Raw genomic sequence first — 14,836 nt, 5'->3', positions numbered from 1 at the left:
TTAATGTACAATGTTCAAATTGTAAAGTGTTTATTTTTAAAAACCCAAAACAATGAAGAGTACAATTATGAGACAATATGGATCAAAGTTAAAGATTTTAGGTATTGAGGACTTTCATCATCAAGGTAAATAGTGAGAGACCTGGAGGAGATATTTACAAAGTCTAAAGCTGACAAGGTATTACCTCAATTATCTCAATTATATTAAGAGTTCTCTCAAAAATAAAGTGAGAAGATCAATAGAAAATAGTCAAAGTTGGTATCTAGGCAATTCTCAGAATGCAGAACCTAACTAACTCTACATGGATGAAGTGATGCTCAACCGAAACATCAATGAGAGGAATAAAAATAAATGCAACATGCAATACTGTAGTGACATTTTCTCGCCATCAACTTGCAAAATTGAGAATTATATAATGCTGTGTGATGAGATGATGGAGGGACATGCTCCCTTCCGCTTTGCGGGAGTATGAAGTGCTGCACTCATTCAGAGGAAGTCTGGCAGCAGGATTCAATGGATTTATAAATGTGTGAATCTTACCACCAAGGAATCCTTCATTCCTGAGTATATGCCCCAGAGGGAATACCTAACAGGTGCATAGGGAGACATATATGTATGGCTTATTACAACGTTGTTTAGGAGATGGAAGAAGTTAGGGACAATTAGGGGTCCAGTGCGGACAGATGAAGTATGTACACAATGGCAAAATGGGCAGCAGTTGGAAGAAACAAACCTAGTTTAAATATATAGACACAGATGCATGTCCAAACACTAACACTGAATAAAAGTAATAAGAAACAGAATAAAGTTTATAACACAGAAGGACTGAAGCAATTTAGGACACGTTCACTTACACACAACTACATACTATTTACTAGAATGCTCACTCACATAACCACATGAATACATGGAGAGTGGATTTGATGAACATACATTCTACAGGGGATTGAACTGAGTATTAGAAACTGAGAATAAAATAAAACCAGGTAGGAGTTTTGCCCAGACTGATGATAATGCAAGGCCACACATTGAACAGTAAAATCAACTCAATTCTGTGCACCTGATATTAAAAAAAAAAGGAAACTAAAATGTATATAACTTTAAGTGAAAAAATGTGAAAGAATGGATAATTGTATGCAAACGGATTGAAATTACAATAAAACAGGGTGCAAACTAATGTTTATATGAATTTAAACTAGAGCTCAAAAATGATTTGCAAACTGATTAAAGTAACGACAAATGAAACAAATACAAAATGGTGTACACACAGATTGAAACTGCCTAAAAATATACTTTGTGTGAGTTAGTTGGGGGAAGGGCCTTGTTCTGCTCCTCAGCTTTTTCTTGACACCACCTTCCAGGAAAAAAAAAAAATTATAAGGATGATTTATGGGCAAAACCATTTTGGTGGAGAATCATCTTTATTTTCTGAAATTCCTTTCAGCATCTCCTCCTCTTCCATGCATGAGGCTTGAGGGGAAGATAGAAGCTCTCACCTCCTCTCCTGTCCCAAGACCCAGTGAAAGAAGTGATAACTTAGACAAGTCCTTGAGTCCTTTTCTGTCCCTCTTTAGACTTTGTGTGCACATGACTGGTAAGGTAAGAGAGAGTCTTGACTTATTCATCCTGGGAAGAGTCCTTGCTCCACCCTTGGTGCTAATTCCTTGAGGGGTGTGATTGGTGATGAGGTCCAAGGAAAAGGAGGACACTAGGCTGGGTTAGCCAAAGTCAAAAAATCCTCCTGTCACCCTTTCAGAGTCCAACGCCCTGAGCCAGATTGTCCAGTGGGGTAGGGAACAGTCCAGTCTCTTACAGCAGCCTTGCATTTAACCTTCTGTCCTGTTCATGTTTCTCCTGGACCCTTCAAGGGAGTATGGCTGCAGGGTCACTACACAAAAACAGTGTAGAAGGGGGTTCAAGGCCCTGCTTACTATTCCACAATAAAACACAATATCAGTCAAACACAGAACTTATTCTTTAAAGTTGAAATAGCTCTCTTAAGCAGCAGAATTATGGATAATTGTTTTCTTCAGTTTTACTTCTTTTAAACAAATATATACATATTCCATTACAGGCAGCAAACAAAAGCATACTTTATGGCCTATTGTTGGCCAGAGTGCCATTCCAGTAATGAATTGCATTAAACAATTAACAAGTGTCCCATTGTGTAGCTAATTAGTACGTTCATCCTTTATGGTTTTAACTGTTAATAACACAGTCATAAGTAAATGCCTTGTCTCCCAATCTGAGCACTTTCTACACATCTTTGTAGCTTGCATATCACCTAGCACAAAGCTAAGTAAATAATAGTACGTATATGAGAAATAGGAAACATCCTAAAATGGAAATGATTATTTCTAAGTATCTCATCCATAGAGAATGTCTAGTATTTTTCTTACCTTTCTATCAACCTCATTTTTTCCTTCGAGGTTTTTCCTGTTGCTGTTACATGAGGAATTCTTACTTTCTTTTTTCTAATTTCTCTTACCAACTCTGCGTTCATTTCATCTCCAAACGCAGCAAGTTCAACTTCTTATCTAACAGATGATTTTATTTGCCTTTTATTTTTCTCAAATGATTTTTATCTGAGCAGCAAGTGTATTTCAAACTCCCCAATCTTCAAAAATCATGCTGCCAATGTACTGTAGGGAGATTTTTACAGACTGCAAAATGAGAGCACGCATCCCTTGATCTGCTAATTTCAAAAATCAAGACCCATTATCTTACTTATTTGCATTTTTTTAAAGATTTCAAGTTCTGGGAGGACAAGAAGCACCTCATTTAATATGATATGCAACAATATAGAATGTCGTGCTTTACCGGAAAACTATGATTATATTAAAAATAACGTTGATCACAGTAATAGCAGAGGGAAATTTTGTGGTCTTGTATCATAGGGCCTTCTTTTCCAAACAACAGCAGTGACATAAGTTGAGGAGATGGAGAACTATCGTAGTTATGGACAAGGGAATTAAGGAACTTTTATTACCTTAGTTTCTTTCCACCATCTGCAATTTTAGCTTTCTGAAGATAACCTTCTTTTTCAACCATCTGCAAGAAGAATACATATGTTAAAACTGTGACAAACCCTATGCATTATTATTTTGAATGAACCTATGCTTTCCAATAGTCACTGCAGTGATGGAAGTTTCCAGTCATAGAACTTCATTAATAATGCATATATAGCTTATGGGAAGTGCCTGCAAGATCATTGTCATTACAAGCCGTTAAATATCCAAAAGAAAGATTACAAAGAGTAATGTGGATGATTTGTTAGACGGTGATACACCTTTACTCACTTTTCTTTCTGAGCACTGAAGTCACTTTGCTTATAAAACTGATTAAAATGGCAAAACAAAAATAAATTTAACGCTTTTCTTAATTTTAAGGTTGATCAACCTTAGAAAAGTTCTTCCTTTTTGCTCCTAATCTTCACCACCTCGTGTATCTGCTGAGGCCAGGAAGTAGAAAGAATTCAGTGGGACCAAGTAACTGAGACAGTTGAACCATAAAAAGCATTTAAAACAGTGATAGTTCATGCATTTCGTTCAGTCACCAAGAAACACTATAGTAGGTGTTATTTTGTTATCTTCGTCCATAATGTGGGTTTGCTTCCTTTCCTATTACGTGCAACAATGTAAAATGTAGTGCTTTATTGGAAAACTGTAATTATATTAAAAATAACGCTGGTCATAGTGATAGCAGAGGGAAATATTCTAGCTTATTTATTTACTTATAATTTCTTTATATATTTATACGCTATAAATTATCATTTATTGGCTTTTGTTCCTCATGCAACTGCAAGTTTCTTAAAGGAGATTCAACAATTTGTGATAACTTCGCAGAGGAGTTCTAGGATAAATAAATGTACAATGCAAATGGTGACGTGTTGACTCCCAGCAAAGTCTTTAATAGGCGTTTTAATTTCCAAGGACCCTATTGCCACTTTCCCCTGTCTTTCCCACACACCTTTATCTAAAGTCCTTACCCTGTGTTCTATCTTTTCATTCTAGATGATTGCCCTCAACCTTCTCTCCTGCACAAATGCTAAAAGCTTTTACAAGTCACCTGCCTAATATCAAAGGACCACATTCCCTCAATTCCGTCCTATATGCTTTCCTCCCTGACTGTAATACTTCACCCCACCATGTCTGCAACCCATAAACTCCTAAAGTAGATTTGATGCAATTTGTCTATTGTTAGAAGGTCCTTCCGAGATTCCTCTGCAATGTCTTTTAGGTGCCCCTATCACAAATGCCCATTTTCATTCTGTCATTATCACTATCATGGCACTTATTGGGTCACATTATCCATTTACAATAGTGTCCCTTATCTGCAGAGAATACCAAGACCACAAGACCCCCAGTGGATGACGGAAACCATGGATGGTACCGAACTGTACATATACTATGTTCTTTCCTATACATAGGTTCCTGAGATAACATTTATTTTATAAATTAGACACACTAAGAGATTAACAACAATAGCTAATAATAAATTGAAATAATTATTACAATAATATACTGTGGTAAAAATTGAATGAATGTGGTTTCTCTCTCTCAAAATATCCTACTGTACTTCACTCACCCTACTTCTGTGATGATGTGAGATGATAAAATGCCTACTTGAGGAGATGAATGAGGTGAATGAGGTGAATGTAGGCCTTGTGACATACCATTAGGCTACTATTGACCTTCTAAAGATATGTTGGAAGGAGGATCATCTACTCCCAGACTGCGATGGACCCTGGGTAACTGAAAACATGGAAAGCGAAACTGCTGATAAGAGGGACTACTGTATGTGGTTGTACCTGCACCTGTGCTGGTTCTACATTTCACATCCGGGTTCCCAGCACCTACAGTACTTGCTGACACCAATAATCACAATTATAAATATTGTTTAAACAAATTAGTGAATGATGAATGAGTGACTATCTTAATTTTTCTAAATTTTTTTTTTTTTTTTTTTAAGGCAGAGGCAGAGACATAGGCAGAGAGAGAAGCAGGCTCCTTGTGGGAAGCCTGATGTGAGACTCCATTCCAGGACCCTGGGATCATGACCTGAGCCAAAGGCAGATGCTCAACTACTGAGCCACCCAGGTAGCCTTTAAAAATCTTTACAGAAAACTGAAAAAGCCAAAAAAAAAAAAAAAAAAGTCCATCTGCTTATGACAGGTGAGAGGCAGAGATATTTGGGGATAAATGAGTTGTCCCAAACCACTAAAATTTCACCAGTTAATGAATTGGCTATTTACAAGGCTCACTATGAGGTAGGTGAGATTTTTTCTGGTTTGTTCATTATTATATTCCTAATACATAGCACAGTATTTGCCTTTAAAGTCAATTTGATGAATACATTTTTAATAAATAGTGATGAAGATACTAATAATGATTCATAGCAGTTTTTCACATATCTACATTTCCAGAAAATTTCTTCTACTTCAGCATGTTCTACAGTATAAACGAGTTTACAAAGGTCTCTTGGATAATTTTTAGAATCATGATGTTCAATGGTGTATTTTTATACTTGGATGCATCTGTTTATTTGTTTTTCTCAACTTTTTTCTATATATACTGTCCTTTTTTTCTCAGCACCAGAAAATTTTGTTTGTCTACCCCCTGAAACCCATGTAATAAGTTCAGTGTTGAACTCTGGGCATCACTGGTTTCTACAAATGTTTGGAAGAAAAGTGTTTTCAGTAGCAATTAGCATCACAGAGATGTTCCCTTTCTTTAGTAATGTATATTGAGAAATTTTATTGTGTAACCATAGACAAAATTTGTTTTATTAAAGCTTTCTTCTGACGATAATAAAATAGTTACCAAAAGTCTGAGTTTATCTACCAAAAAGCTACAAAACTTTTCAACCCCTCATAAAAATCAATGCATGCATTCTCAACTAAGAATATTGTTTTTTTTTCTCCAAAAAAACTCACTAAAAGACCACTGGGTGAATGTTTAGTGCCTGGAATGTATTATTGATGGACATTTCTTTAAAAAGGGAAAAGAAATTCAAAAGGAAAAAAAAACTAATATTCTTTCAGAGAGAAACCAACACAAGCAGCTTGAGATGCATACTTTAAAATTCTCTCTCCTTGCATATGTAAGAGATGATTTTCCAGACACTCCTGGATCTTTTCAGGATACTGAGGTTGAGGCCAGGGGCTGAATTTCTCATGCTAAGGTTCTATTAGTGTGACATTATTGTCATTAACCAGGCCAAACCAGTTCTCATGGTCTTGGGTCAATGCAGTAGAATTTCCATGCATAAACCCAGAGAGGCCCCAGAAAAAGGAAAGAGGAAGAGGTGAATAGCAAGTTAATTTTCTTCTCCTATATCATCTTCCAAAGTCCAAGCTGCCTTTTAGGTCATTAGAGACAGCTAATAATCCTCCTACTATATATTCTTACCACACTTACTACTACCATACATGTTTATGTATCTACACTTAGTGACATGTAGTTACATACACATGATCATGCACATGATCATGCACATGATCCCATTTCTGGGATTAGGTGTACATTTTTCCTTCAATTACCTCTTCCATACATCATGTACACCCATTCATTCTTTCAACATATTTTCAGTTAGTAACATCCTCTTCCCCTTAAATACCAGCTGCTCTGCTCACAATGGGACTGCAAAGATTAATAGGACACGCTTAATCTTATCGAAGCTATATGCTTGTGAGCTCACATTCAAAATACTCGTGTTCCTTTCTTTTGAGGACTGGCTACCATACTCCCTTCTACTCGTCTCAGCGACTCAGGCCAGCTGCTGTCCTGGAATAGAAAATTCTAACCAGTTTTCTTACACTGAAAGTATTGCACTATTTTAAGTCCTCTGCCGGCAAGCAAGAGTTCCATGAGGTAGATTTAATTACTTTATTATTTCTTTTCATGATACTTCAAAATAACTCACCATGTTTCAAGCACTAGAAATCAGTTATCCTGGAAGGTTCATGGGAGCTGAAAGAAGTATTAGAACAAGTAGAAGATTGCTGTGTATTTTGTTTATGGATTTATATATACGGTTCCAGATTAATTATTCTAACTACTTATTCCTACTTTATGTTGATCCCATGGTTTGAAGAGACAATAATCTTTAAATTAGAGTTGAATATATTGGTCATTTAAGGCTCAGATGGTCTTATCTCTAGTAATTTACAAAATTATGTATAGCTTTATGTCTAAATTTAGGATACTATAGGCCAAGTTCTGAGCCAACTGGAAGTTTTTTAAAGTACAGACACTCCCTGGACTTGTATATTTAAAAAAACTGTCAACCAATTCTTAGATGCTGAATCTGGTTTCTTGAGCTATTTGTCCAATGTCCCTTAGAAGCCCTATTTAATGTTAAGTGGCAGGGAAGATCAGCAATTTGTCCAGATTGGATGCCAGCCAGTCTGCTAGCATTGAAGAAGTACTCAGCAGACACAACTGTGCTGAGATATAGATGAGAAGAATGAATGGCACTGGGATACCCAGATAGCACCTGTTTATCAACCTAAGTTGGAGGCTATAGACAAGGCAGGAGTGCAGAAGACAACCTTTGATTAATGGTAACAATCGTGGAAGAAAGACCAGCCTGTAACCGTAAGTACAGACACCACAATTTATTATGTGAAGGCTTCATGTTGTTCTCAGATAAAAGAAGTCCGATCGAAAAGAACAAGCTCTCATCTACACCAGGCCACCACAAGAATTCTGCTCAAATGCATCTTTATGAATAGAAATGAACTGAACCTAAGACTTCCCCCAAATTTTGATGAGAAGGGATTGACCTTTTTTTTTTTTTTTTTTGAGAAGGGATTGACTTTTAACACCAGAATCACACAGCCTTTATGCTTTACAGTATTTGCTCTGTCGATGTATTGAGATTATTGCTCTTTGACTCTTTGTTCTTTGTGTTTATTGGCAACCCTCTGACTCCTAATTCAGCTTCTGAGGTCCTCTGATATATATAACATGGGTGACGTAAGTAGTCAGTATCAGTACATCTCCCATTATGCATTTATACGTCAGAGCTCTTGTTTCTATATCAGCTTCTTACAAATTTGGCTACTAGGAGATAGTTCCCAGGGATCCCGATCATTGAGAAATGAAACCTTTCTAGCTTCACAAAGCTGAGGCAGGCCCCATTCCTGAACTGAAGTGTGCCTTTTAAAGTAGTGCTGCCCTGTGAAACTTTCTGTATGACTGACTGACCTCCCTCTGAGAAAGCTCTGCATCATCTCTTTATAACCACAACCCTGTGCCACTAGAATTCTCAAACAGATTTAGTTTTTACTTACTTTCCAATCTAATAGTAAAGTACCTGCCACGTTCTTTCTGAACTTTTTATAGATCTCAGTGCTTTGTGGACAATCTTGTTTGTTTGGATGACTTCTACTAACAAGTACACATCTGGTTGTATCATTTTACCCCCAAATGCTGTTTCTCTTTTTTTTTTTTTTTCTTAATCTTTTCTTCACTTTCCACTATCTGCAGAAATAGGTATTTCTTCTTTCTATTGGTTTTATTTTTTTACTTAATTTTTCATTTTTTTTTATTGTATTTATGTAAAGTGTACGAGATGGGCGCCTGGCTGGCTCAGTCGGTTAAGCGCCTGCCTTTGGCTCAGGTCATGATCTTGGGGTCCTGGGATCAAGTTTCGCATCAAGCTCCCAGCTCAGGGGAGTCTGCTTCTCCCTCTGCCCCTCCCCTCACTCATTCTCTCTCTCACTCCCTCTGTCTTTTGCAAAAATAAATTTAAAAAATCTTACAAAAAATAAAGTGTATGACAGGATGTTTTAATATACACAGTGAAATGATAATTCCTATAGTCAAGTTAATCGACATATCCATCTCCTCACGTAGTTACCTTTTCAGGTATTTCTTATGGTGAGAGCACCTGTGAACTACTCTTTTAGCAAATTTCCAGTATACACTTCAATATTATTAACCATAATCACCATGCTATATATATCCATCCTACCTATCTCTACTGGCTTTCCTTCTGGTGACATTGTTTTCAGGGTGCACCACTCCCTTCTGTGGGACTCACTGCCTGCATTTTTCTTCTCAGTCTCCAGTTATTTCTATATTGACTCTAGCTTTATTGCAATATCAGATAGGCTGACCGTGTTTATGGACTTGCTGTGGACACAAACCATTAGCCACGGAAACAAAAGCAGAGGGGGGGAAATCACCTTAAAAATCCAGCTTATCTGTATATCACATAAAGCTCTAATTTTTTTTTTAAAGTTAAATGCTTAATTTTAGAACTACTTTACATATAGCTCAAGAATGAAATATGGTGTTTTGGCCTAACATAAATACATAATTTACTGTGTATATACTTATAAAGAGTGGTAAACCAAAATTCAAGTTGGATCCAGTGATTACATGAAGAGGAGAGCAGAAGAAAAGCGAAGAAAAATGATTCCCTGTCATACACGAGCGGTGTCTGGAAAGAGCAACCAAGACTTCTCAGAGAGGCTGGTCTTGATTTCAGGTCTCAGAGTTAGGCATGGTTTGCCCATTGCAACTTATTTACACCTATTAGTGTATATGCTGTGCAACGCTTTTGTGCACATCCTGTCCCTCTTACTTTCTCGGAGGAAGAGAGAACACGTAGGGCTTGGGGGTTCTGCTGAATGTCTTGAACCGTTTTTCAAATGCTGGGTTTGGCAAAGCACATATTATGCTTTGCCAAATGCTTTTCCCCATCATTTTAAACCCCTGTGTATTTCAAGGGAAATTTTACCCACATGTCTCTGATTTATTTACCCCTAACTCATCAAAATGTCATCTTGCAAAAGCTGCTATTGGATGTTTAAGAACTCCCGTGGCTTTTTTCCTGAGCCTTTCATCTTGTAACCAGTGTGTTTCATTTGGCCTCCACCAAACAAGGCCGGGTTCTGTTTGGCAAACTGGCTGATGATGAGGGTACATCTTTGTGTCTCAAGAGTTTTCTTCAGTATTCTGGGGTTTTTTTCCTGTATCCCTCCTCTCCTTCCTCATCCTCCATGTCTTTCTCCTTCCCTAAATTATATTTCTTTGTGTCCTTGATTTAAATACGTTGCTCTTTCTTTGCCTGTCATTGGAATTCAGAAAGGAATGGCCTTCCCGGTTCCTGTCTGGGCAATTTATTAGCGTAATTCAATTGTTTTGTTATAACCTAATTTTGGTCTGGGCAGTAAGGAAGAAAGCATTGCTCAATGTTAATAGCCTTTGTTGGTGGTGGTGTGTGTGTTCTTTTTCTCTACTCTAGAGTTAAATGAAATTCAAATGTGGATGGGAGATGTTATTGTAACCTATTTCTGTCTTTTAATGGCTTCTAATCTCCTTACCATCACCTCAAGGCCCTTCATCATCTGAGTACTGCCTCCCTCTCTCTGCACCCCCAACCCACTTCCCTTGTTCACTACATTCGAGCCAGTATGACAGTCGTGTAGTTTTTTAAGATGGACTAACTTTGTTCTGATCTCTAGACCTTTGCACTTGCTGTTCACTTGCTGTTCCTCGTGTTCACAGTCTCCTCTTCAAGTTCTTTCTTGACAAACCCTATGTATCCTGCAATCTCAATTTAAATGCTCCTTTCAAAGAATGGTTTTATGACTACTTAATCCAGGGTAGGCTAGCCCCTGTTTCATAGAAATTTATTTTTCTGCTGCCATAGCACGTTTTGTGATTTGCATTTAAAGAATGATGCCTTCCTTTACTTGATTAAGCTTCTCTTCATTCCTAGATTGAAAGTTCCTGGAGAAAAGGACATGACTATTTAGCATATCACTGCATACTCTAAATTTAGCATAGCACCTAGCACAGGGATGGCCCCAACAAATACAGGACGTTAATAAAGGAAGGGCACAGGAAACAACAACAACCCAGGAGACGGTTTCTATTGAAGTCATTAAATTATATAACTTGTTATTAACACTCTACCAACTTGAAGATCCAGGGGAATGTTATTTTATCTTACTAAAGTAAAATTTTAAAAGCCTGAAGAGCTTTTGGGAAATTTTTTCTTTTTTTCTTTTTTTTTTTTTTTTTTTTTTTTGCGATTTAAGGAAAGCATAGCCTGATCAATAGAATTATTCCCCCAAAGTGGCTGTCCTTTGTTTTAAAATAAGAAAACACTGTATGCTTACAATGTCTTTCATCCTCAAAACCCTCACAAGTATTAATTAATCCACAAAATGATATCTGGCTCCAAAAGGTAGAATCTGAGACTTAAGGTTTATCTGCAAAAGCCTGCTTTGCCCCCAAGCCATGGCAACTTCCTGAGCTCCGTCCTACAAATCCTCCCAGCTCAGGAGGCAGCAGATGATTCTCTAAAACCTGCCACAGGCTTTTGACTCCTGCAGGGTTATCCATAGACTGTCTCATACTCTTTTGAAAAAAAATAAAGATGATAAAAATTTAGCATGTTATAAACATGGTTATTTTTGTCAAGCATTTCTTTGAGGGAAAAAAGGAAAGTGCCCTGAAAATAATTAGGTATCATGAACAGATACAACATGAAATACACAAGATCGGGAAACAAACACATATTAGTATATTTGACGTTTTGTGGTGAAAATCGTTGCTGCATTATAGCATTTGTTAAGCAACCATACAGATTCCCAGAAAATAATTTAGGTCTCTTGCACTGATAGCAAATGGATTTGTATACCATGTGGCATGAATGACGTCACCTGTCAGTGAACTGGGTGGTTTCCGCCATGAGATTTTAGACTCCAGCAAGAAATGTATTTTTGCCAGTATTCAGAACAAATGCATTATGCTTCTGTTTAACCATGTTGATCATTATCTACTTCATTAAAGGGGCCATTGAAAAGTGAAGCCTGGCTACTGGAGAGTGATAGCATCTATTGGCATACCCACCATGGCAGATTCCACTTTTAAAAAGTGAATCATTTTTCTCCAATGGGATAGATCTAATGATGCACTTTTGCCAGTTATGCTTAAAGCCAAGGTTTCTCATGGTTTCTAGAAAATGTTCAGGGGAGTTCTGAAATCAAGGAAATGGGATTTATACAGCAAAAAATGTTGGACATAAATAAGCTCAAAAATCCATATGGTAAAAATAATGACTTAAAGAATTTTATTATTTTCTAAAATGCTTCAATGTATATTATTGCATGTTTAATAGGTCATCCTGGTTGGTACTGCTAAGGGAGACTATTGCGAGAACCTCTGGTTGAAGCAATAGTGGAAGGGAGGAGAGTAGTAGAGATGAAAGTGAGGAACATAACCATATTTGTGAGGAAAAGTATGTGTGTCTAGGTAAATATAATATAAGGTTAGATTAGTCAAACATAAAGAAAACTTTATAGGTTTTAGAAAATAATTCAAGTCTTGGTATGAATGGTAATGGATAGTTAAAAGTTAATCAGGGGTGCTTGGGTGGCTCAGTCGGTTAAGCAACCAACTCTTGATTTCAGCTCAGGTCATGATCTCAGGTTCGTGAGATTGAGCCCCATGTTGGGCTCTGTGTTGGGTGTGGAGCCTGCTTGGGATTCTCTCTCTCCCCCTGGCCATCCATGCCTCCTCCTCGGCAGGTTTTAGAGAATCTCTCTCACAAAGAACTTCTATAAATAGCAGGCATATATTTATTAACATCTAAATCAACAATATACTTTTAATACACCATTAATATCTTATTATTAAATCAGTTGACAAACATGTCTTTTCTGAACAAGCCCTCGTGCCAAAAGCAATGTAAGACGAAGTATGAAATAATAAAGAAAATATAAGTCCTAACCCCTAACTTCAAAGCATTACAGCGTAGCCATGGAACAAGCCTATTACCCATGAACTGAGGGTGAACAACACAAAAGAGTGCTGTGAGGATAACAGTTGTCACAGAAAACCCAAGTTCCCTCAGGGTAAAAGATGTGTCTTAATGATGTTACCATCCCTGGTTTGAGGGTGTATATTTGGGAGTAGATAAGATAAATCAGAGACCATGAGAGAAATCTATAAATTTGATGTCATAGAGAATTAGAGGCTGTTGAATGCTTTCACAAGGAAAATGAAGTAATAAAAGTACTGTTTCCTGAAGATTGGTATGGAACTGCTACACAATATCACTGGGAGGGGCACAATGGAGTCCAGGGGAGGGGTGCGGGTGCCATCACAAGCATTTGAAGGCCTGGGCAAAATGGAATTCTATTTAATGGAACATGGGTGGCTATTTAATTCACTGAAGCTCCATAAGAAAGCGATTTACTCATGGCAGTCATATGAGGAAAGTGTTTCAAAGAGAGTTATCAGGGCAGCCCAGGTGGCTCAGTGGTTTAGTGCCTGCCTTTGGCCCAGGGCCTGATCCTGGAGACCTGGGATCGAGTCCTATGTCAGGCTCCCTGCATGGAGCCTGCTTCTCCCTATGCCTGTGTCTCTGCCTCTCTCTCTCTCATTCTCTCTCTCTTTCTCTCTCTGTCTCTCATGAATGAATAAATAAAATCTTTTAAAAAATTATTTTAAAAAAAGAGAGAGTTATCAACTGGGTTAATTTCTCAGGTCTGGGCACCCTGGTGGCCCCGGTGGCTCAGTGGTTGAACATCTGCCTTTAGCTCAGATCATGACCCTGGGGTCCTAAGATCAAGTCCCACATAGGGCTCCCTGCAAAGGGCCTGCTTCTTCTTCTGCCTATGTCTCTGCCTTTCTCTGTGTCTCATGTCTCTGCCTTTCTCTGTATCTCTCTCATGAATAAGTGAATAAAATCTTAAAAAAAAAAAACTGCTCAGATCTAATGAGAAAACTGAGACTTTATCTATGGGTTTAGCAATATGGAAGCAATTGATGACCTTGATAGGAGATTAGCAGTTGAGATAAAAGACTAAATGGAGTTGGTTCAAGAGATAAAGGAGGGGAGAAATTGACAACAAAAAAGGTAGTCAATCCTTGTAAGGAATTTTTATTCTAAAACAAAGAAAGTAGTGGAGCAATGGCTAGAGTAGAGATGAGGGATCTAGAACATGAACAATGAAAGAGAGAACTGAACTAGAAAAAGAAATATTTTTGGTGTTGAGGATGAGAAAGCCCAAAGATAATAGGGATGGAATAGCAGGGAAAAGCTAGAAATCAAGTCATCTCAGTGCAGTGTCCTATAAGCCCATGAAACTGGAAGCATGTTGGCCAATGTGAAATTTAGCAGGAAGGATAAGCATAAAGAAAAATGGTGTTATGTTTATCAAAAAGGAATCATTAACAGAAAGAAGTGTCAGAACATATCAGGAAAGTTGGGCTCATGTGTTTTTAAGATATCTCTAATATTTCATTCATGTTATTTACAATGTTTCAGGCACTTTTCTAGTCATTAGGATAAAACAATAAACAAAAATGGAAACAAAAAATTCATGCTTTAGTGGCCTTAGAATCTACTGGTAAGGGATTAATTTTTTCCTTTAAAAAATTATTCATTTATTTTAGAGAGAGAGAGAGAGAGAGAGAGCATGAGTGGGAATGGCAGAGGAAGAGAGAGAGAGAAACTCAAGCAGACTCCACACTGAGTGCAGAGCCCAACACAGGGCTTGATCTCATGACCCTGAGATCACAATCTGAGCTAAAGCCAAGAGTTAGATGCTCAACCAACTGAGCCGCCCAGGCACCCTAGGATTAAATTTTTCTTTAAAAAAAATTGTCATAAGTACAATAGGTCCCAAAAAATCTCTGCTTCCTGTAATTCACAGTTTTGTGTAGTCCCTTCTTCTTGAGTATAGACTGGACTTAGTGACTTGATTCTGACCAAGAGAACATGGAAAAGTTGACAGGATATCACTACTATGATTAGGTTACAAAAGATTTCACCTTCTGTCTCGCTAGCAGAATTGCTAGCATGGCTC

At 37.6% G+C, this 14,836-nt stretch overlaps 1 protein-coding gene across 3 annotated transcripts in view; it reads right to left on the bottom strand.

Annotated features, from left to right (window-relative positions):
* Positions 1-14,836, bottom strand: part of ARHGAP15 (Rho GTPase activating protein 15) — a 608,201-nt gene that overhangs the window by 509,291 nt on the left and 84,074 nt on the right. For all 3 annotated transcript variants that reach the window (XM_077861593.1, XM_077861594.1, XM_077861595.1), the window contains one exon: positions 2,990-3,051. In XM_077861593.1, the coding sequence (XP_077717719.1) occupies positions 2,990-3,051 (62 nt within the window). The remainder of the gene's footprint in view (positions 1-2,989; positions 3,052-14,836) is intronic.

This window comes from Canis aureus, chromosome 20 (assembly GCF_053574225.1).
Source record: "Canis aureus isolate CA01 chromosome 20, VMU_Caureus_v.1.0, whole genome shotgun sequence".
NCBI lineage: Eukaryota > Metazoa > Chordata > Mammalia > Carnivora > Canidae > Canis > Canis aureus.
Note: the sequence above shows the minus strand (reverse complement) of the source record. Positions and strands in the feature narration are given on the sequence as shown.